At 40.3% G+C, this 23879-nt stretch overlaps 2 protein-coding genes and 1 pseudogene across 7 annotated transcripts in view; 2 read left to right on the top strand and 1 right to left on the bottom strand.

Moving 5' to 3' along the window:
- Window positions 1-17000, top strand: part of SCYL3 (SCY1 like pseudokinase 3) — a 41735-nt gene extending 24735 nt beyond the window's left edge. For all 3 annotated transcript variants that reach the window (XM_070768128.1, XM_070768129.1, XM_019975930.2), the window contains 5 exons: window positions 111-295; window positions 11351-11522; window positions 14218-14376; window positions 15166-15839; window positions 16296-17000. In XM_070768128.1, coding sequence (XP_070624229.1) covers window positions 111-295; window positions 11351-11522; window positions 14218-14376; window positions 15166-15839; window positions 16296-16355 — 1250 coding nt within the window. In that variant the 3' untranslated portion in view covers window positions 16356-17000. The remainder of the gene's footprint in view (window positions 1-110; window positions 296-11350; window positions 11523-14217; window positions 14377-15165; window positions 15840-16295) is intronic.
- On the top strand, window positions 10864-10981 carry LOC139176586 (5S ribosomal RNA; annotated as a pseudogene).
- The window catches only part of FIRRM (FIGNL1 interacting regulator of recombination and mitosis), a 50854-nt gene continuing 42925 nt past the window's right edge, over window positions 15951-23879 (bottom strand). For 2 of the 4 annotated variants that reach the window (XM_070768124.1, XM_070768127.1), the window contains 7 exons: window positions 23515-23610; window positions 21798-21911; window positions 20101-20205; window positions 19402-19482; window positions 18407-18526; window positions 17156-17335; window positions 15951-16669 (listed from right to left, as the gene is read on the bottom strand). In XM_070768124.1, the coding sequence (XP_070624225.1) occupies window positions 16499-16669; window positions 17156-17335; window positions 18407-18526; window positions 19402-19482; window positions 20101-20205; window positions 21798-21911; window positions 23515-23610 (867 nt within the window). In that variant the 3' untranslated portion in view covers window positions 15951-16498. Of the gene's footprint in view, window positions 16670-17108; window positions 17336-18406; window positions 18527-19401; window positions 19483-20100; window positions 20206-21797; window positions 21912-23514; window positions 23611-23879 lie in introns of all 4 variants that reach the window. The other 2 variants (XM_070768126.1, XM_070768125.1) reach the window with 2 other exon arrangements.

The following is a 23879-nucleotide window of genomic DNA, read 5'->3' as shown; positions in this document are numbered from 1 at the left end:
TTTGGGACGTAAGAATCTCGAAGAGTACTGAAGATTGTGTGTGGAGTTCTAGGCTTCGTGCTCCTTTCACTGAAGTGATGATTTTTTTTCCCTGTCCGATCTGGGGGAAGACAACACGCACGGAGAAGCCCCGCGCCTCCTCTCCCCAGCCCTGTTCCAGGCGCGGGTGATCCCTGTGCTGCTGCGGCTGTTCGAGGTGCACGAGGAGCACGTGCGCGTGGTGCTGCTCTCCCACCTGGAGGCCTACGTGGAGCACTTCACGCAGGAGCAGCTGAAGAAGGTCATCCTGCCCCAGGTAGCCGTGGTCGGGTCAGCGGGCGGGCGTTCCCTGAGTCACCCGGGGGGTGGGCTGGAAGGAAAAGGGGGCTTGGGGGCATTTGGATAAGAGCTGAGAAGGCCTGAGACAGCGTTTCAGTGTGGAAGCCTCCTGGAACCCGAAGGGCGGACGCGAAAACTGCATTTCCAGGCCAGTCACCCAGGCAAAGCAGTTAAACCAGCTTGGTCAGTCTTCGCTTCTTTATAACCGGAAACCTGTAATTCTGCTTGCTAATTCTTTGGAGGAAAACTAACAAGATTCATTTGGGGGATGCTTTGTGAAGAGAAACTGCACGTGTCATAATTAACTTACTATAAAGTAACTAGACTATAGCTGAGAGGAAAGGAGATGGTTCCTGTCCGTGGTTTTTAGCCCGTTGATCCACCATCAGGGCTCCTGTTACCTTTGCCCACTCTGGGCCTCTGGGTTTGTCCTGGTGACTGATGGAACGAATTACCACAAACTGCGTGGCTTAAACAATAGAAATCTCTGGAGGCCAGAAATCCGCAGTCAGGGTGTCCACCGGGCCCCCTCTGAAGGCGCTGGGGGAGAGTCCTCCCTTGCCCTCCTCCCAGCTTCTGGTAGCCCTTTGGAGTTTCTTGGCTTGTCGCTGTGTTGCTTCAGTTTCTGCTTTTGTTGGCACGTGGCCTTTTTATAAGGACACTGGGCATTGAATTTAAGGTCCACTCTAACACAGTACGACCTCATTTAAGGTCACTTCTGGGTGGGCATGAATTTTGAGGAGACACTGTTCAACTCAGTATGAGATTTGGAAAGATTTTGTCTGTTTTGCTATGAGATTAATTTATTTAAAGATGATAAGGCCAGGTTTTAGGCCGGTTCTTGTGCCTAAGTACTGGGGCCATAGAGGTGTGTAACATTCTGCCTGCTTTCAAGAAGTGAGAAGATGGAAGATAATGAATATTTGTTATCTGTGTAGCAAACCGCCCCAAACTACTTAGTATATTAAAACGACAGTCATTTTATTTATTTACTTTTTGATTTATTCGGCTGCATTGGGTCTCAGTTGCAGCATGAGGGCTCTGTCGTGGTGCACACTGTTGGTTGCCCCACAGCATGTGGGATCTTAGTTCTCCAGCCAGAGATCAAACCTGTGTCCCTGTCTTGCAAAGTGGATTCTTAATCACTGGACCACCGGGGAAGTCCCACGACACTTTATTAATTCACATAATTCTTTGGATTGCTTGAGCTCAGCTTGTGGGTTCTGTTGTTCCACATGATGTCAGTGGAGGCAGCAGTCATCTGGAGCCCCAGGACACATCCACACAGCTCCTTGGCACCTCGGAGGGGAGGGCGGAAAAGCCAGACTTATCTGGGGCTGTCTCTCCACAAAGTCTCTGGACATCTCAGGGCCCTTGTTCCCCAAGTGACATCTCCACATGATTTCCCCAGCAGGGTCAGTGGACTTCGTACTTGGCTGCCCAAGGTGACCACAGAGCCCATGCAGCCTTCCTAAGGCATAGATTGGGAACTGCCTGCATCACTTCAGTCACATTCTCTTGATTGAAGTGAGTCACAGAAGTCAGGCCAGGTTCACTGTGGGTAGGTTTCTACAGGGCCGTGGGTACTGGGGCGTGGTTCACTGACGGCTGGCTTTACAGCCTCGTTGCTCCAGCATAGCACTTTGTGTTTACATCTGCAGCGGAAGTTGCCACTCTACCTGTAGCTGTTTTGTGTCTGAGAATGTAGAAGAGGAACGAAGCACTCTAAGTCTGAAACAGAGGTCCTGTCATAGGTCTCAGAATTGGCACTGAGCTGAGATCAGTATTAGGTTTTTGCAAAAGTAATAGTGATTTCGGACTCTGAATTTTAAATCATTATAACTAGCCTCAAACACATCTATATTAATAAAAACAGGAACCATTACAGTCAACACATTTTTGCCAGTAAGAAATAAGTTTGTTAATTCCTGTAGCAAAAAAACCTGTGCTTCAGGATTCAACGAACTCTTGGAAAGCAATTTTTGTGTCCCGCTGGTTGGGGAAACATTTTCTCTGCAAAAACGTTGCCGAGGTGCTTGAAGAAGTGGTAGTCGGTTGGTGAGAGGCCAGGTGAGGCAAAACTTTGTGGCCCAACTCATTCAGCCTTTGAAGCGTTGATTGTGTGCCGTGCGGTGGAGCATTGTTGCAGAGAATCAGGCCCAGGCTGTTGACCAGTGCCAGCTGCAGGTGTTGAAGTTTTCACTGCATCTCATCAGTTTGCTGAGCGTACTTCTCAGATGTAATGATTTTGCTGGGATTCAGAAAGCTGTCGTGGGTCAGACTAGCAGCAGACCACCAAACAGTAACCATGACCCCTTTTTGGTGTAAGTTTGACTTTGGGAAGTGTTTTGGAGCTTCTACTTAGTCCAGCCACTGAGCTGGTCTTCACTGGTTGTCATATAAAATCCACTTTATATTGCACATCACAGTCCAACTGAGAAATGAGCCATTGTTATTGGATAGGATAAGAGAAGATGACACTTCAAAATAACAATTTTTTTTGATTTCGGTCAGCTCATGAGGCACCCACTTATCGAGCTTTTTCACTTTTCCAATTTGCTTCAAATGCCGAAGGACTGTAGAGTGATTGACATCGAGTTCTTGGGTGACTTCTTGTGTGCTTGTAGGAGGACCAGTCATTGACGCTCTCAGTTCGTTGTTGTCAGCTTCCTGAGGCTGGCTGTGCTCCTCATCGTCAAGACTCGTCTCCTGTGCAGAACTTCTTGAACCACCACCACACTGTACATTCGTTAGCACTTCCTGGGCCAAATGCATTTGTTGATGTTGCAGGTTGTCTTGCTTCTTGACCCATTTTGAACTCGAATAAATCGCTCAAATTTGCTTTTGTGTCTAACATCATTTCCATAGTCTAAAATACATATAAACACCAAGTAATAATTATTAGCAAAAAACATAAAGCAAGAAATGTGCATCAAAATGATGTGTGACATAACCACATTTATTTAAGAATATATTCCAGTATCAAATGGAAAAGTTCAACAGTGCAAACCTGTGATTACTTCTGCAACAACCTGTTAACAAGTAGGTATTCAGCACGTGAAAAGCAGTGAAAACTCTGAGTGGAGTTACTTCCCCTGTGGAGGAATAACTTAGCTGATTTCTAATGATCACTTGGGTGGCAGTGTGGAAGACGGACTATATAGCAAGGAGGCTCAATGAGGGCATTATAGAATAGTCCTGCTAGGAGGTGGCAAAGACTGGGGAACATGGTGGCAGTGGTGAAGGGTAAAAGGGGGAGGACTCCGTTTTTCACTAGATGGGAGAGTTTTGAGGGTGATTCTTGGGTTTTTGGCTTGGGTCGTTTCTTAAGATTACCATAATTAGCTGACAGAATTCTAACCATGATTTAGTTTACTTGTACAGCTGTGTTTTGAGACAGTGCCTGGTTTGTTAGCATTGGACCTGATACTTCTTTATTGAGTCCTGTTGGAAACCTTTATCTTAGGTAAATGAGGAAACTGGACCAGAAAAATGAAACGATTAATTGGCTGAGTCACATTGAGAATTCCCAGCAGAGACTGGACCAGAACCTCGGATTCCTGAACCCGTGATGCCCCCTCCACCGGGCAGTCCAGTCGTCCTGGCCTTGTGTCTGACTGGTGCAGACGCTTTGCCTCTGTCTGTCTTCTATACATGTTGGCCAATTCAGAGCAAAACCTCTCCTTATAGCTCCATGTGAATGTCTTAATCAAGGTTCTTCTGGTTGCAAGTAACTGAAACCCACTTAAATGGGCTAAAGCCCAAAAGAGAGACTTTAATCAAAGGACGTCAGTCTACCTAAGAGGAAAATCAAGTGCAGCTGGGATTCAGCCATATGGTCTTCATTCCCTTCCTTTCTCTTTACATCCATTCACGTTTGACTTTTGAAGACCAGCTTTTGTTATTTGGTATACACATGGCCAAGCATGGTTGCCCCATAGTTTCCAAGTTTACTGTCCTCCCTTTAAGCAAACCAGAGATAACCAGTTTCTCTAAATTCCAGTTTTTATTACTGGGAAAGAGATCGTAATTGGCTCAGTTTGGGACAGGTGTTATATGCATCAGATATAAAAAAAGTTTTCACAGTCCTGTTCTTGTGTATTAAGCTAAGAGGTGAAGGACACAGCTCTTAGTGACCTAGATGAGTGTTTCAAGTGCGCTCTGCAGAACATTGCCTGTCCATGAACTGTTTGTTATGATTCTGCTGCATTGAGCTGAGTACAGATACAGAAAGTTAACATTTAAAATCTTTTTTTAAAATTGAGGTACATTATGGACATGTAGTTTCAGGTATACAGGAGAATGATTTGATATGTTTATTGCAGATGATCACAATAAGCTTAGTAACCATGTGTCACCATACAGTTATGAAATTTCTTATGATGAAGCTTTAAAAAATATTCTTTGTGACTTTGAAATATGCAGTACAGTATTATAACCCATAGTCACTCTGCTGTGCATTGTATCTCCGTGGCCTTTTTATTTTGTAATGTAGTGTATGCCTCTTGCCCCATTTTGTTTCCTCTCTACCTCCTCACTTCCACCTGGCAGCCACTCATCTGTTCTCTGTATCTGTGTTCTTGTTTTTTTCTGTTTGTCCTCCACCCCACCTCCCCCACCACACACACATGTAAGTGAGCATTTGTCTTTCTGAGTCGGATTTATTTCCCTTAGCAGAGCATAATGCCCTCCAGGTCCATCCAGGTTGTTGGAAATGGCAAGATTTTATTCTTTTTGTATGGCTGAATAATCTTCCTGTGTGCATACTGCATTTTCTCTATCCATTCATTCATCAATAGATACTTTAATGTAAATAATCCTGCAGTGAATATGAGAGTGCATATGCCTTTTTGAGTAAGATTTTTCCTCAAATAAACACCCAGAAGTAGAACCACTGGATGGTATGGTCATCCCATTTTTAATTTCTTGATGAACGTCTGTACTGTTTTCCATAGTGGCTGTACCCATTATGAAAATTCCCCCCAGCAGCACACGAGGGTTCCCTCCGCCCCACAGCCTCGCCATCCCTCTCTAACAGGCGTGCAGTGCTGGCTCATTGTGGTTTGATTTGTAGTTCCCTGATGTTTAGTGATGTTGAGCATCTTTTCGTGTACCTCATGACCATCTTTATGTCATCTTTGGGGAAACATCTATTCATATCTTCAACTTAGTTTTTAGTCAGGTCGTCTTTCCCTTTGAGCTGTATGAGTTTTTGTATGTTTTGAATGTTAGCCCCTTATTAGATATATGATTCGCACATATCTTCTCCCATCCAGTAGATTACCTTTTTACTTTTTGATGGTTTCCTTTGCTGCGCAGAAGCTGTTTAGTTTGATGTAGTCCCATTTCTTAGTTTTGGATTTTGTAACCTTTGCTTTTGGTCTCAGATCCAAAAACTCTCACCAAGGCTTGTGTCAAAAAGCTTACTGCCTGTTTTTTTCTAGAAGTTCTATCATTTCAGGTCTTATGTTTATGTCCTTAATCCATTTTAAGTTAATGTGTTATAAGACAGTTGTCCAGTTTTCTCAGCACTTTATTGAATAGACTGTCCTGTCTGCATTGTGTATTCTTGGCTATTTCTGTCGTAAATTAATTGACCATATATGTATAGGTTTATTTCTAGGCTATTTTGTTCCATTGACCTATGTGTCTGTTTTATGCCAATACTATTTTACTGTAGCTTTGTGATATGGTTTGAAAGCAAGGAATGTGAGGCTCCCAGCTTTGTTCTTCTTTCTGAAGGTTGCTTTGGCTATTCAGAGTCTTTTGTGGTTTCATACAAATTTTAGGATTGTTTATTCTAGTGCTGTGAATAATGTCATTGGAATTTTCATAGGGATTGCTTTGGGTCTGTATATTGCTTAGGGAACTATGGGCAGTTTATTAACAATATTAATTCTTCCAATCATGATACAGAATATCTTTCCATTTATTTATGTTCTTCAGTTTCGTTCATCAGTGCCCTGTACTTTTCAGCGTAGAGGTCTTCCACTTCCTTGGTTAAATTTATTTTTATGAATTTTATTCTTTGATGCAATTATAAATGGGGTTACTTTTTCTGACAACCCAATGTGTATAGAAATGCTACAAATTTTTGTATATTGTGTATAGTTTCACAGTACTTCTTATTTTCTGATTTAAATGTCTTTGCTCCTCCTCCCCTTCCTTGCTTAATTGCTATGGCTAGGGTTTCCAACACTGTGTTGGCAACAGTGGGCATCCTTGGCTTGTTCCTCATCTCAGAGGGAAGGCCTTCAGCTTTTTGGTGTAATGTTAAGTGTAGGCTTGTTGTATATGGCCTTTATTATATTGAGGTATATAAACAGACGTTTCCTCTATATCCAGTTTGTTGAGAGTTTTTATCATAAATAGATGTTGAATCTTGTCAGATACTTTTTCTGTGTTCATTGAGATGATCATATGATTTTTATCCTTCGTTTTGTTAATGTAGTGTATTATGTTGATTTGTGGATGTTCCACCATCCTGGCATCACTAGAAAAAAATTCCACTTGATCGTGGTATATGATCCTTTTAATATATTGTTGAATTTGTTTTATAATTTTGTTGAGGATTTTGGCATCTTACATTCTTCAGGAATATTTGGTTCAGTTCAGTTGCTCAGTCATGTCCGACTCTTTGGGACCCCATGGACTGCAGCACGCCAGGCTTCCCTGTCTATCAACAACTCCCAGAGCTTGCTCAAACTCATGTCCATCAAGCTGGTGATGCCATCCAGCCATCTCATCCTCTGTCTTCCCCTTCTCCCACCTTCGATCTTTCCCAGCATCAGTCCTTCCAGTGAATATTCAGGACTGATTTCCCTTATGGACTGGTTGGATCTCCTTGCAGTCAAGGGACTCTCAAGAATCTTCTCCAACACCACAGTTCAAAAGCATCAATTCTTCGATGCTCAGCTTTCTTCACAGTCCAACTCTCACATATATACATGACCACTGGAAAAACCATAGCCTTGACTAGATGGACCTTTGTTGGCAAAGTAATGTCTCTGCTTTTTAATGCTGTCTAGGTTGGTCATAACTTTTCTTCCAAAGAGTTAGCGTCTTTTAATTTCATGGCTGTAGTCACCATCTGCAGTAATTCTGGAGCCCCCAAAAATAAAGTCTGACACTGTTTCCATTGTTTCCCCATCTATTTGCCATGAAGTGATAGGACCAGATGCCATGAAATTAGTTTTCTGAATGTTGAGTTTTAAGCCAACTTTTTCACTCTCCTCTTTAACTTTCATCAAGAGGTTCTTTTCTTCACTTCTGCCATAAGGGTGGTGTCATCAGCATATCTGAGGTTATTGATATTGCTCCCAGCAATCTTGATTCCAGCTTGTGCTTCATCCAGCCCGGCATTTCACATGAAGTACTCTGTATATAAGTTAAATAAGCAGGGTGACAATATACAACCTTGATTGTAGTCCTTTCCTGATTTGGAACCAGTCTGTTGTTCCACGTCCAGTTCTAACTGTTGCTTCCTGACGTGCATACAGATTTCTCAAGAGGCAGGTCAGGTGGTCTGGTATTCCCAATTCTTGAAGAATTTTCCACAGTTTGTTGTGATCCACATAGTCAAAGGCTTTGGCGTGGTCAATGAAGCAGAAGTATATATTTTTCTGGAACTCTCTTCCTTTTTCTGTCATCCAACAGGTGTTGGCAATTTGATCTCTGGTTCCTTTGCCTTTTCTAAATCCAGCTCGAACATCTGGAAGTTCACGGTTCATGTACTGTCGAAGCCTGGCTTGAAGAATTTTGAGCATTAATTTGCTAGTGTGAGATGAGTGCAATTGTGCAGTAGTTTGAGCATTCTTTGGCATTGCCTTTCTTTGGGATTGGAATGAAAACTGCCCTTTTCCAGTCCTGTGGCCACTGCTGAGTTTTCCAAATTTGCTGGCATATTGAGTGCAGCACTTTCACAGGATCATCTTTTAGGATTTGGAATAGCTCAACTGGAATTCCATCACCTCCACTAGCTTTGTTCATAGTGAAGCTTCCTAAGGCCCATTTGACTTCACATTCCAGGATGTCTGGCTCTAGGTGAGTGATCACACCATCATGGTTATTTGGGTCATGAAGATCTATTTTGTATAGTTTTTCTGTGTATTCTTGTCACCTCTTCTTAATATCTTCAGCTTCTGTTAGGTCCATAACTTTCAGTCCTTTATTGTGCCCCTCTTTGCATGAAATGTTCCCTTGGTTTCTCTAATTTTCTTGAAGGGATTTTGGCCTGTAATTTTTTTGTGGTGTCCTTCTCTGGTTTTGTGTCAGGGTAATGTCAACCTTTTAAAAGGAGTTTTAAAGAAGAAGAAGTTTCCCTCCTCTTCTGTTTTTTTGGAAGAATTTGAGAAGAATTGGTATTCATTCTTCAAATGTTTGGTAGAATTCACCAGAGCAGCTATCTGTCCTAGACTTCTGTTTGTTGGTAGGTTTTTGGTTACTGATTCAGTCTCCTTACTTGACCTGTCCAGATTTTCTACTTTTTTATGATTCAGTCTTGATAGGTTGTATGTTTCCAGGACTTTATCCATTTCTTTTAGTTTTTCAAATTTATTGGTACATTAATTGTTCATAGTGGGGCTTCCCAGGTGGCTGGCTCAGTGGTAGGGAATCCACCTGACAGTGTACAAGATGTGGGTTTGATCCCTAGATTGGGAAGATCCCCTGGAGAAGGAAATGGCAACCCACTTCAGTATTCTTGCCTGGGAAATCCCATGGCCAGTAGAGCCTGGTGGGTAGTTCATGGGGTTGCAAAAGAACTGGACATGACTTAGGGACTAAACAGTATCACGGTTGTTCATAGTAATCTCTTATGACCCTTTGTGTGGTACCAGTTGTAACGTCTCCTTTCATTTACGATTTTGAGTCCTCTCTCAGTGAGTCTTGCTAAAGATTTGTCAATTTTATCTTTTGAATAAATCAGCTCTTCAGTTCAGTAGCTCAGTCATGTCCAACTCTTTGCGACCCTATGAACTGCAGCACGGCAGGCCTCCCTGACCATCACCAACTCCCAGAGTTCACCCAAACCCATGTCCATTGAGTCGGTGATGCCATCCAGCCATCTCATCCTCTGTCGTCCTCTTCTCCTCCTGCCCTCAATCTTTTCCAGTATCAGGGTTTTTTCAAATGAGTCAGCTCTTCGCATCAGGTGGCCAAAGTATTGGAGTTTCACCTTCAGCATCAGTCCTTCCAATGAACACCCATGACTGATGTACTTTAGGATGGGCTGGTTGGATCTCCTTGCAGTCCAAGGGACTCGCAAGAGTCTTCTCCAACACCACAGTTCAAAAGCATCAATTCTTTGGCGCTCAGCTTTCTTCACAGTCCAACTCTCACATCTATACCTGACCACTGGAATCTGCTCTTAGTTTCATTGAATTTCTTTTTTCTATTGCATTTATTTTTGCTCTGTTATTTCCTTCCTTCTACTGACTTTGAGCTTTCTTTTTTTAGCTTCTTGAGATGTAGAATTACTTGCGTGGGATTTTTATTTCTCAGGTAGGCATTTATTAGTATGAACGTTCCTCTTAGAACTGCTTTTGCTGCATCCCATCGATGCATGCATAGATGGTATGTTTTATTTCCATTTTCGTCTCAAGATATTTTTGATTTCTCCATTGACTCATTGGTTGTTCAGTAGCATACTATTTAATCTCCCCATTTTTGAATTTTCCAGTTTTCTTCTTACAATTGATTTCTAATTTCATACTCTTAGGGTCAGAAAAGATACTTGATTTCAGTCTTCTTAAATTTATCAAGATTTGTTTTGTCATGTGACATACAACCCATCTTGGAGACTGTTCCGTGTGCCCTAGAGAAGAATGTGTGTTCTGTTCCTTTGGGATGAAACGTTCTTTGTATATCTAAATCCATCTAATGTGTCATTTAAGGCCAACATTTTCTTACTTTCTGTCTGGATGATCTATCCATTGATGTAAATGGGATATTAAAGTCCCCTGCTATTAATGTATTGCTCTATTTCTCTCTTTAGGGCCTGTTAATATTTGTTTTAGGGACTTCCATGTAGCTCAGACAGTAAAGAATCTGCCTGCAATGCAGGAGACCTGTGTTCAATCCCTGGATCAGGAAGATTCTCTGGAAAAGGGCATGGCAACCCATTCCAGTATTCTTGCCTGGAGAATCCCATGGACAGAGGAGCTTGGCAGGCTAGTCCATGGGGTTGCAGAGTCAGACACGACTGAGCAACTAACAACCAGTATTTGCTTTAACTTAGCTGCTCCTATATTTGGTGCATAAGTATTTATAAATGTTATAAATATTGGATTTATGTATCATTATGTCATGCCTTCTTTTATTACTCTTTGTTTTAAAGTTTGTCTTGTCTGATTTAAGTATAGCTTCCCTAGATTTCTTTTGGTTTTCATGTGCCTGGAACATCTTTTTCTGTTCCTTCACTTTCTTTCTATGTCCTTACATGAGAAGCCTCTTATGGCGTCATACAGATGAGTCTTTTTTCTTTTAATCCATTCAGCAACTGTCTTTTGGATGGAGTATTCAGATTCGGCAACAATTTGGGGAACTGCCTACAGCCTTACCACTCTGAATGCATCCATCTCATCTGAGCTCAGATGCTAAGCAGGGTCGGGCCTAGTTAGTACTTGAATGGAAGACCACCTGGGAGTACTTGGTGCTGTAGACTGAAAAGGGCTGAGCCTTGGGAGGATCTGTGGTGGTGGCTTGGAGGCAAGAGCCGACAGGCATCATAATCTAAAAACTTTTATAGCAACTTAACAGAGTAATCTTATTTCTAATACATTTCTCATGTACTTATTTGACTTCATTTTTATTGTATCTTCAAAAAAGTATCAGGGTATGCTGGATTGGGAAGGGAAAACATTGGTCCTTGACCACAAATAGAGAGCTACTGACCTAGAACACATCTAAGAAATGAAGTTCACTTGAAAAAAAACACAGTCTGATTGCACCCAACTACTTGTTGGGGTTGGGGGGAAAGGCAGAAGAGACAGGCAACATGGTTGTGTCCACTTACTACCCAGTTTACTCCTAGGTTTTACTGGGCCTGCGTGATACCAGCGACTCCATCGTGGCCATTACTCTTCACAGCCTAGCAGTGTTGGTCTCGCTGCTTGGACCAGAGGTGGTTGTGGGAGGAGAGAGAACCAAGATCTTCAAACGCACTGCCCCAAGCTTTACTAAAACTGTGGACCTTTCCCCAGAAGGTAAGAGTGATTAAAAGGTCGTGTTATTGTTTTATTAGATTTTAAACATTATACAAGCAACACAGATAGATTATATTCAAATGATAGAGAATTAAAAGGAAAAAGTTTCTTTCCCTTTTTCACCTCCTTCTAGGGCATCTAAGGTAACCAATTTTAATGGTTTAATGGGAATTCTTTCATCCTTTTGTAAGCCCGCAAACACAAATGTATTTTAACACACACACATAGGATTTCTTAAAAAAATACTATGCACAGTTCCACAACTTGATTTTTTTCACGTTAACAGCTAATCAGGGACCTGTCTCCAGGTCAATACATAACTACCTAATAATTTGTTTTACTGATAGCTGCCTAATATTTCATTGACTATAATTCATTTAGTGACCTCCCTCGCTATTGATGGCTGTTGCACTCCTTTCTAAATTTCTTACTGAGTCAAAGGATATACAGAATATTTTACATCTTAATAGTGTCAGTTTCCAAAACTGAGCCATAGCAGCTCTTAGTGACACCAAATGTTTTAATTTTAATTTCTTTAGATTTTGATGGCCTGTTAGGTGACAAGCTGTTGATTTTTAGGTACTTAAATCGAGAGAAAAAAATCCTTAATTCTGATGTTCCCATTGAAATATTACCTGAGTAGCAGTAATTTCTGGTCTTTATAGGCTGTAAAAGAATAAGAATTTTGTATTGACAGCGCTGTTGCTTCTTTGCTCCTTTGTATAACCCTGAAGGTGATGGCCATGTTATGAAGCTCTAAATCTCTGATTCAGTTCTCAATGATAGTGAGTAGAGAGCATGGAAATGGTTATTAGTAAAAAAGAACTGCCAGACTTTTCTCTAATTTTGCTGCCAAGAGAATTTTTAAAGCAACACTGACTTCCTCAAAATTTGAGGAAGTCAGTGTTAGTGTGACTCTGAGGAGCTTGAAGAAGGTGATGTAGAAACTGTCACCACCTCTTCAGCCATGAAACATCCACACCAAACTGAGTGAGGTCTATTGTTACCAGTTTTTCTTTTAGCAGAGCACACCAAGAGCAGATGAAGGGTTTATATTTCATACTAGAGGAATTTCTGGCCATAGGAGAGGATATGCATAGTTTTGAGATAAGGACGGAGAAGGCAATGGCACCCCACTTCAGTACTCTTGCCTGGAAAATCCCATGGGTGGAGGAGCCTGGTAGGCTGCAGTCCATGGGGTTGGGAAGAGTCAAACACGACTAAGCGACTTCCCTTTCACGTTTCCTTTCATGCACTGCAGAAGGCCATGGCAACCCACTCCAGTGTTCTTGCCTGGAGAATCCCAGGGACGGGGGAGCCTGGTGGGTTGCCGTCTATGGGGTCGCACAGAGTCGGACACGACTGAAGCGACTTAGCAGCAGCAGCAGAGAAAAGTCTGGCAGTTCTTTTTTACTAATAACCATTTCCATGCTCTCTACTCACTATCATTGAGAACTGAAATCAGAGATTTAGAGCTTCATAACATGGCCATCATCCTTCAGAGTTATACAGCTTTACATGTTGAATTAACAAAAGTCCCCACTCCCAACAACTTTATTTATTGGATGGGGTTTTCTGATTCTAGATATTTTACATACTCTCCATTTGGATCACTCTATAATCTGAATAGGAAACAGAAAAGGGCACCAAAGCATCAATAGCGGTTAAGTTTTTATTAAAATAGATTTTCATGAAAACTTTAATCCCACTGACTTGCCAAGTTAGACTCCTCATCCAGGATGGCTGAGACCCCGGTGACAGCTTGTATCCCAGATCTCTGGTAAAGAGAGGCCCTGGTCCTATAGGGCAGAGGGGCTGCTGGGTGAGGGGCGTGTGTAAAGGAGGTACTCTTAGATTTTTTTTCCTTCTTATAGTTTACCTGCATGATCAGACTTAAGAATGAAGGCTGATACTAAGGTTTATGAAAAATGTACCTGAGGGAAATAAGTCTGCATGAACAAGAGTTAGGGAAGACAATGTAGAGAAGGGGACAATTTGTAAGAAAAATTAGTAGGTTTCAGCAGGGAGGGAGGATGGTGGCAGAAATACCAAGAGGGTGGTGGGCTTGCAAAGATCAGTCTGGGGTGAGGAGGGGAGGTGCAGCCTGTGATGACTCAGCCCAGGCCACCCCCTCATTTCCCTAAGGCAGACAAAGTAGTCAGAAATTTTGCTAGGATCCTTTTGACCAGTACTCATTCTTAAAAGTATGAACTTTCTAAAAGGTGCTAAAGACTACATTTTCTTAAAACATTTTTCTTTTTCCAGTTGGGAGTTAAATGTCCATAACATAAAATTTACTATTTTAAACATTTTAAAGTGTACAGTTTTGTGGCATTAAGTACATTCATATCCGTGTGCTTGTACTCTTTATTCTTAAAAGGAAAGTAGAATCAAGTACAGTTTTAAATCACCACTGAGATGTTTTTAAAGGCTGTTAACTTTTATAACTAGGTATCCTAGTTTTCTCTCTGTATTCCAAATGCTTACCTAATGCTTGAATCCTTTGTTTACCACCATGTGGACACTTCCATAGTAGGTATGACTCTCCAAATATTTGGAGACGTCCTCTCCCAGCAGGTTATCTCTGATCTGTGTTAAATATACCCCTCCTCTTAACTGTTGCTCACCTAACATGTGATAGGAAAAGAAGCAATTTACTACTCTTTCATTTTTTGGAGTTTTTATTTATCTTCAGATTCTCCTGTGCACGTCACCTGCAGCCAGCGCAGTCAGAGCTTGCCAATCTTGAAGAACGCCCCCCCTGGCATATTCCCTAAATGTTTTTCTGGCAACATGCCCATCAACAGCAAGAAGCACATACCACAAGATTACTACAGTACTTTTCTACAGACAGGTAGATTTATTAAATTTATACAGCTGTTCCACTGCTTGGTGAATGTTTTCCTGAGTAATTAAAATTCTGAAACTAAAGGGCACTTTGGGACTATTGAGACTTAATTCTCTTATTATTTACAATTACGTAGTCAGCTTGGGTGCATCTTTTTCCCCTGGACTATAGGGTAAATACTTGTGTTTTCTTCGTAACTGGTGGAGACATTGCTTGCATTCTTTTTTGCACCAGATACTTCACTTTGGGGACTTTCCCCAAATTATATCAAAGTATGATAGTTCTGGAAGATGTTATCAGGTATACCATGAAAGAGGAGTTCTGTGGTTAAATAAGTTTGTGGAATTAAGCACACAGTCAGACCGTACTACAAAGGACTTCATGACTTGACTATGCTTATGAAAATCTATTTAAAATGAGGATATGTTAAAGTGAGGCAGCCTACTTGAGCATACAACACTTTCTCAAGGTGTACATAATTAACGTCTTGAGGGTATCAGTACCTGGCTAGAACATTTTTGTATTTGTTATAGATAAATAGTATGTTTGAGTATTTAGTAAAGGATTAGGTGCTCCAGTTAATTGTTGCTTGGTATGTGCCCATCAAATCACATTTGTTTAACTTGTATCTTTGCTGGTTTATGTTCTGCTGGGCTACCTCATAGTTCAGTACACATGGGTTATTTCCAAGGAATTGGGTCTATACATTTCTTCAGTGTTTACTTTCTCCTAAATATATTGCATGTCTTAACCAACATTTTATGAGAATAACTCTTATACATATCCCCCCCACAGATGATCAATTTTCTCAGCCTATCAAATTTCCCATCAATGGCATCTCCGAAGTGAAAATTACCTCAGGAGACAGTGAAAATTTCCCATCAAGTTCTAAAAAGGCTGAGGAGTGGCCTGACTGGAGTGAGCCTGAGGAGCCTGAGAACAAAACTGTCAACGCAGAGGTTTGTCCTGCAGATCCCCACGCAGCAGCCCAGTCCCCACTCACTAACCTGAATGCAGAGGAAGAACCTTGGGATGACTTTGAGCCCGGCAGCTTAGATACTGAAGTAAATCTGGAAGGTGGAATGATGCCCACAAGACCTGTTACCTCAGGGGAGCAAAAGGCCACTCCTGCTTTGCCTTCAAAATCGAGCCTACCCCCAAAGACCAGTCTTGCACAAAGCAGGGATGACCCAGACCAAACCAAGCCACCGAAAGTGTTGTCACAAGAAAGGCGCCTTAAAGTTCCATCAGAACTGGGTTTAGGAGAGGAGTTTACCATTCAGGTAAAAAAGAAGCCAGTGAAAGACCCAGAGTTGGACTGGTTTGCTGATATGATCCCAGAAATTAAGCCTTCAGCTGCTATTCTTATTTTGCCTGAACTGAGGACAGAAACAGTGGTTCCCAGCAAGGATAATGTCTCATCAGTGATGCACTTTTCCTCAAAATTCGCTGCAGCAGAAATTACTGAGGTGAGGATCATTAAATTGTGTTATTAGTTTACATATTTCCCTCTCACAGGCAGCAGTTATATTGTCCCATTTATAAAGAAAAAAAAAAAAAAATACACTCTTTCCCAGTGATAGAAGACTGATGTCCACAACTGGTTTATTAATGTGATCAGAAAATGAACAAAATCAGTTCCTGTCAATGGCATCTTTTTTTCTTCCCCAGGAAAATGTATTAATAGAAATGCTTGGGCTAAGTGTTAAATAGTTCTTGTGAAAGTTTTTTTTAATGCTGTGATTTTGTAACAGCAGAACCAAAGTGACCCTACTTTTCACGTTTCTGTTATAGTAAATTATGTATGAAGAAATGTATTCTGGCATCGAAAGACACGTGTTGGGCCCCTTTTAAATTGCCGATCTTTCAAATCTGAATGTGACTTGTTTCAGCAGGTTGCCCTTGTTTGCTCTCTTTCGTTGCAGGGAGAGTCTTCAGGCTGGGGGGAAGATGGTGATCTGAACTGGGACGATAACAGCTGGTGACAGTGGCTGCAAGTCACTTTTCAGGAGAAAGGATTTCTTTAAAACAAACAAAAAAATCAAACTAATACCTCAGAAGCAGGCACTGCAGATGAGAAAGCCCCAAAGCATCCTGTTTTTCTCATGTCAGGAGCTCTTTATCCAGTCTACCAATGGAAGTGAGAGGAGACCTGGCTTGCTGGCGGAGAGCCCTGGGCAGTGCAGAGGTTCACAGCCCTTCTCAGAGGAAGAGCCTGTGCGTCTGACAGAGGCCAGTTTCTGTGAAGAGCAAGTGGCTGTGGAAAGGTGGAACTTAACTGCTTTCTTCCAGAGCAATTCTGGAAGTAAAGAAAATAAACACAAAAATTCAAGCTGATTAGCTTAATTCTGTGCCATTTCTTTGTCAGAAGAGTAAACTCTATTATGGAATACAACTTACTGAAAAACTTTTAGCTATAAAGTATATAAATGATTTTAAATTGCTAAGGTTTCCTTAGGCAGCTTATTTATTTGTTTACAGAGGTACTATATGAGTGAGTGGCCCTATGGAGACCTGGGCAGTTACCGACTGTTCCACTTGTATTACCTTGTACCAAAGTCCTTAATGAGAAATATCCCCCCCAATCCTGCTCTCTAAATGTCCATAAATAAAGACTTATTTTCACTAGATTCAACTTCATAAAAGTTTTATGTGTTAGATCATGTACAGATATGTCAATATTTTCATTTACAAAATGTACTATAGGGTAACAAAAATATCATATTCAACTCATTTACCTAGTTGACAAAATGGTCTAGTCCACTAACTCTTCACCTTAGAGTACCTGACGTTTTAGCTTATCAATCCTTTCCTGAAGCGTCTCCATTTCCATCAGGAGCCAGTCTGGAGGAGGAGACTTCTGGAGTAGTAACTCGATCGCCTCCAAGGCTTCTGTTGCCGCTTGCAGTGTTGACCTGTACTCATCTTCTGAGGGGAGCTCGTGACGGGCTCTTTTCACACAAGGCTGGCAAATGAGAAAAACATGTAATGCCATAATCCCCGTTCCAAACAGAACTTTCCTTTTGGACTAAAGCTTACAAGGACAAATTCTAAAATTGTCAAGTTTTATACGAAAATTTTATTCTAGTCTTTGGCTCACAAGGGCAGGAGACCCTTACCCCCGCCTTCATCTGGAGAGAGACATGAAGGCAGTGTTGATTTGCAACAGGGATTCAGGGTGCTACCACAACTGATGCTCAGGGTCCGAGGAAACGAAGAGGTGCTGCCTTGTCCAGTGACTTCAGGTGAGTGTTCTTTAGCCATATAATCTGTCCTTACAAAAAAGCCCCAAGTATGAATTTTTTAAAATGCCCTTTTCTTTTTAATGCTAAGTTTATAATGATGCTTTCACTGCACCAGAAGGAGGACGAAGGGTTAGAGCCATACAGTTTTTAAAATCATTGTCTTCCTACAGATGGTCGTAATATATAAATTCTTTAGGGCTTATTTACACTACTGATATATTTAACTTTGTAGATTTAAGGCATAAAAGTTAACATGTCTTGAAAACCACTTATTGGGTTTTTAAGAGTTGTAACTTATATTTACCATTATGGATTGCCATTCCAAATATACTATTAGTGCTCAAACAATTTTGAGTATCCTTAGAAATGTCAGATTTCTGCCTTATGATAGATATAATTTCTGGACTGTGATGAATGAAGCAAAGGATCAAACTAAACACTTAAGAAGGTATGTGAATCAGTTTTCTTCTGTGGTTCAGAAACTACTGCATTTGTAGCATCACTGGTACAGACATAACTTTTCCAAAGGTTATTGCAAATAGTTTAAAGTTATATTAAAAGTATATTCAGTATGATGTTTAAAACATTTTTTGGAGTCCCACCTCTGTTCTCTGTGTTGTCAGCCTTCCAGAAAGAAGAAATGTGATTTTTAAAAGAGCAACTACCATAAAACAATTTCACATGTCTATTCTGTACGAGGCAAAGAACCATGCTAGTTTCTGTTCTACTGTTGTAAGTAATAAAGCACATTTTTTATTAAAGCTTGATCCACACTGAAGAGCAGTCCATACCTGTAAAGATGACATCTTTGTTTCTTCTTGAGTAACTTTAGCAAAAGGCTCCCAGAAAGTACCTTTTTCCTGTTTGATACGTTCCAGTCTCGCAGCTGTAGTTTCATCTACAAACCCCGTCTGCCAGAGATCATGAAGAACCAAGTAAATACCAACATTAGCACTCTCAACTCGTTATCAAAATGGTGTGATACTCAGTGAAAAGACCTGTGTGTATTAAATGCTGAATGTTTAACTACAAGGCTCAGCTTGTGAACTATGCAAATTCTGGAAGTAAGTTGGACTCATCTGTAAAAATTATTCTCAGTGTGATTTGGGTAAAAATATTTTACAGTGTACGCCTTCCCTACAGAGAAAAAAAAAAAAAAGATTATCTGCTAGCCTTTACTGAACAGGGTGAGAAATTTTTAAAAGAAACATGTACACACCCTTACTTACATCCAGCTTAACATGTACACACCCTTACTTACATCCAGCTTATATATAATATATGCATATATACAAAAAAGAGACATAGCCCACTTCAATGAGATATTCTTAAGAAAATTAAGTACTTAAGCATAATTCACTTTATCCTAGTATTCTAAATTTGTGGTTTAACTGTTCTATTAGTGTTTCGGTTAACCTTTAACTTACATCCTACCACTGTCCCCATGTAAGTTTCAAAGCTCACACAAAATATGGGAGCCACTATTTGGAAAAGTCCTGATTGGATTATGGTGGTGAATATGACCCTCTTGGGCCTACAATTCCACATGTGAGTCTAATGATGGTGAGTTACTGGTGAGGGATCCGCATTCTTTTTCTCTGGGCCTGGATGATCAATGCTGCAGTATCCCAGACTCCAGCCAGAGTGACCCAAATGTTTCACTTCTGACCTGCAGTGAGGTCCCAACTGCTTAATAAGCTAACAGGATATTCAACCTGGCAATAATTTTTAAAAAGTAACATAACAAAATGTGTTCTGCTACTTGGATGCTATACAAATAAAATACCTTCTCCAAAAAGGATACAACTTTTTTCTTTGTTTCTTCAGAACTGAGACATTGTGGAACTATCTCTTCATGAGTAGTTCCCTATTAAAAGATTGATAAAAAACTAATTTCAGTACATTTTAATAACCTGCAAAAAGAAGTACACAAGTTTTAAGAGCTACTTTAATTAAAAATGCAACTTTAAAAGAAAAATCACTCAAAAAATAATAAGCTCATAGTTATTTGAGGGTGCACAAGTATAAAGTTGTGAGCTGTAGCGATTTCTGCCCAGTCATCCCAACATTTTTGGGTCCCATTGTGATGAAGGGCAGGACTGTACAACGGCAGCTAAGAGTAAAAGCAGCCCAGGGCAGGGTCGCCTTCTCTACAGAGCTGAGCTAACAGGTCTGTGTTCATCAACTTAGCTCCCGTGAAAGGTGGAGATGAAATATATTATCATTCAACCCCAAATAGCATCTGAATTAGGACACCTAGTCTGAATGCCTGTTCTGATCATTACTACTGAGGACCTTAGGAAAATCACTTCCCTTCTCTGGACTTCATTTTTAGATCCTGTAAAACAGAAGGCTAGCAATATCTCCTCCAGAAATTTTATGGCTAGGATACAAAAAGCAGCTCTATACATGTTTTTGGAATATTTTGCAATATCAGAAAATGTTTTAGAAATCATTGTGATAGACTGGCCTTCTAATTAATTACCTCAGCAAACTGAGTAAATGCCTCCAAGGAATGTTGTTCCAGTAGCCAGTTCCTGTCAGCTAGCAGTGAAGCAAAAACAGAAGACAGGCTGGGCAGAATTCTGTCCTACAAAGAAAACCAAACCTTATCAGAAGAGAACCTCAGCAGAGTACATTCCTTATCAGTTTTCCTTAATTCTGTCTCAGGGAACACAATAAAACGTGTTCAATTGTGTCCCTCCTTTGCTCTAAGCCCCACTGCCTTTGTGTTAGCTCTCCTTCCGATGTGCTTCCAGCTGGGGGGTGTTCGCTTCCATTTCCCCTGTTCTGGAGATGCCTCCTCAGGCACCTGCCTGGTTTGCTCCCTCAGCGTCAGGTGTTACCCACATGTCACTACGGTGAGGACTCCAGTGACCAAGTCTGATTTCAGACTCTACTCCCACATATACCTTCTTTCTTCCCCTTCTCTTGCTTTATTTCTCTCCATAGCACTCACCACCAATTTAGTCCTTTTCATATATCCCCACTTTAGTACTCTGTTGCTTCTCAACAGGCTGAGGGTATTTATTAGTTTGATTTACTGAATACTGAATCCCCAGCGATCAAAATAGCACCTGACATATAACAAGAACTCAACTTTTTCTTGAATGGAATAAATGAATTAATATCACATGGGTTAAATGCCTCTCATATGCTGATGAATTCCCCCAAATTTCTTTAGATCTTAACTTCACTCTGAGAATAGGTAAAGTAATTTCTGCTTTTATTAAACATTTGCTCCGTAGGTTCTGGGCCCAGCAGGGTCCATGGCTATGGCACTGATGAAGCAGAATTTCAGAATACATTTACATTCATTTTATGCTAAAAAGATAGCTCAAATGCAAGTATCTTTGAATACTTCTATCCAGAGAGTTGAAAAGAAGCTGTCAACTCTACACCTACCTCAAGAAACACAACTTTACGTGATGGAAAGCAACAGTATGGTATTGTCTACCTTTGAACGAGAGAGCCCTTTACAAACTAACCAGTTCAAGTTTTGGTTTCAAGGTTTTAATTATTTAACATGTACTGAGAAAACATTCATCATATTTTTGCCCCACTTACATAACAAGTTCTCAGCACTGAAATCTTCAGTATGACCTAGAAGTAGGGGGAAAATGTCAAGTGTCTAGAATTGTCTTGACCACAGTAATAAGGAAGGAAGAACTCAATTTAGGAGGAAGACTTCTTTTTGCTGTGAAGTATGTCTTAAGATTCAGTAGAAGTGTATCACCAGGCCTTTACAGTTTTATAAATACGTATTTGTCAACTATATATACTTCGCAAAATTTTCAAAAATATCTTCTAAAGAAACAAATAGGCTCCCTTTAATGGATATAGAAACCAAGAGAATAACTGATAAATCACCCAATTTCCTCACTATACATTGTTCCCTAGAAGACATACTTTCCTTCCTTAGGAACTTTGTATGCTAGAACCCAACTATCATAAATCTTACTGTAGCCAGTTCTATAAATTATTTGTATGTCAACATATATTTTTCTAAAAGTAAATGACTTGAGTTATACTAAGACAGTAACCCTCTCTTCACAAAATAGTTTTTCTCCAATTTTCATTTGTCAGCAATCCATAGAATTCCAGAAATTAAAGCCTGAAAATCCCTCAGTAATTATGAGAGATTTTGTTAACATGGGAACAACAGGATTAAGAGAGTATTACCTGGATAGTTTGAGGTATAAAAAGTTTTCCCAGAGAAGAGAGAAAATCCAGAAATGCCAATCGAACATGGTCAGGAGGCTCTAATTTAAGCAGTGAGGTCTGCAAAGTTATAACCTGCAAAGTATAACCAAAGATGCAAAGATCAAAGAATAGTTACAAGCAGTTATAAAACAAGTGCTTTGTAGAGACACGACTAAGATTTTGATGGGTATGCAGGACGGGAAACCAAACCAAACCCAGGACAGTCAAAGATTCTACAAAGCCTACACTTCACAGGTGGAATTTGAATAAAACAATAAAATCACTCATTCAGTTACTACCACAATATTAGTCTTACCAACCATTGAAATAAAAAATTAAAAATTCATGTGTTTCTGAAAAACAATATGCTAGTGTTCTTCCTTTAAATCTTTAAAAATTATTTTGCATTTTAAATTCTAGAAGGAGAAGTTCATTCTTTAAACACGGATTGGCAAACTTTCTGTAAAGGGCCAGAGGGTAAATATTTTGGGTTTGTTCCTTGTTGCATACATATATATATATAGATATTTTAACAAACCTTTAAAAATGTAAAAAATCTTCCTTAGCGCTTCTGATGAAAACAGGAGAGCAGAACCTAGTCAGGAGGCCAAAGTTTGCCTGGTGTAAAGGACACTGAAATAGTCTTCTATGGAAGCAGTGTCTCAATGAATAATTTACTTATGTTGAAAATTTTAAATGTTAGTTATTTGGATTTTTTAAAAATAGGTACAATTACATCAAAACTATCAGTATTTTTCAAAAAAGATTAGAATCTTCAGAATCAACATATTTGAGTCAGTTATTTTACTACATTCTCTGTAAAACATATATAGTAACTAAAAATATGCCTAATTAGTAAACATTTTTTAATGCTAAGTTCTTCATATACACAACCAAAACCAGAGCTACTAAAAACAAGGTGTTGCTAGTCTCACTCTCTGCAATATGCTGCTGCTGTTGCTGCTGCGTCGCTTCCTAAATAGGAAGGACTGGCTTTACCTCGGAATAGTTTTCTTAAGTGACAGTAAGCTTAAACCAACAATTAGGGGATCGGGTCTGTCTAGTATGAACTCATTCCAGATCCTCAAATCACTTCAGGTAAGAGGAAAGCCTTCTCCCCTTTTCCCTCTCTCCATCACTTAGAACCACCCAAAGCAAGGCATACCTGAGGCAACACCACGAGGATCCCCCAGTGGCCCTGGTTCTGCCAGGTCCAGCCATGCAAGCTAGGGACCAGAGGAAGAATTCAGTAGTGCTCCTCATTTTATTTCTTCAAACAAAATGAGGATTATCCTCAAGTCCATGTTGGTTTTATTGCATAGCTTCCCTAGTGGCTTAGATGGTAAAGAATCTACCTGCAATGCAGGAGACCAAGGTTCGATCCCTGGGTTGGGAAGATCCCCTAGAGAAGGAATAGCAACCCACTCCAGTGTTCTCGCCTAGAGAATCCTATGGACAGAGGAGCCTGGTGGCCTACAGTCCATGGGGTCCCGAAGAATTGGATAGGACTGAGTGACTAATGCAACTTCAACAACAGCTTCTGGCATACCTTTGAAAATGCTATAAAGGCAGGGTTCCCAGGTGAACTGACTCCTAACCTCAGGGTTTCCTAAGCAGTTACCAGCAACAATGAAACAGGTCTGACTATTCAGTATCAAAGAGATAAGAGAATAGATAGCTTGCCCACTATTCTTACCTGACTTACTAGCTGAGGATCTAAAGTTTGAATGAAAAATCCCAGCAGTGGAAGTAAAAGACTGAGTGTCTGCTGAACATAAGGTTGACCTATTACCTTAAATAAGAAGCACAAAATAATTTTGGTGAAAATTTTCCATTACATAAGACTAGCAACATTCACATTTATTATATTCCAGGAAATATGCTAAGCACTTTATATTTATTACTTCACTTATTCCTTATAACTCTGAAGCAGGTATTATTACCCTCACTTTACTACTAAGAAAAGGGTAGAGAGGTTAAGTAATTTCCTCTAGACACACAGGAAAAAGTATAGCCATGTTCTAAACCCAGATTTAATTCAGATGGGCATCTCATTATTTT

The sequence above is a fragment of the Bos indicus genome, chromosome 16 (genome assembly GCF_029378745.1).
Source record: "Bos indicus isolate NIAB-ARS_2022 breed Sahiwal x Tharparkar chromosome 16, NIAB-ARS_B.indTharparkar_mat_pri_1.0, whole genome shotgun sequence".
NCBI classification, from domain to species: Eukaryota; Metazoa; Chordata; class Mammalia; order Artiodactyla; family Bovidae; genus Bos; species Bos indicus.
Note: the sequence above shows the minus strand (reverse complement) of the source record. Positions and strands in the feature narration are given on the sequence as shown.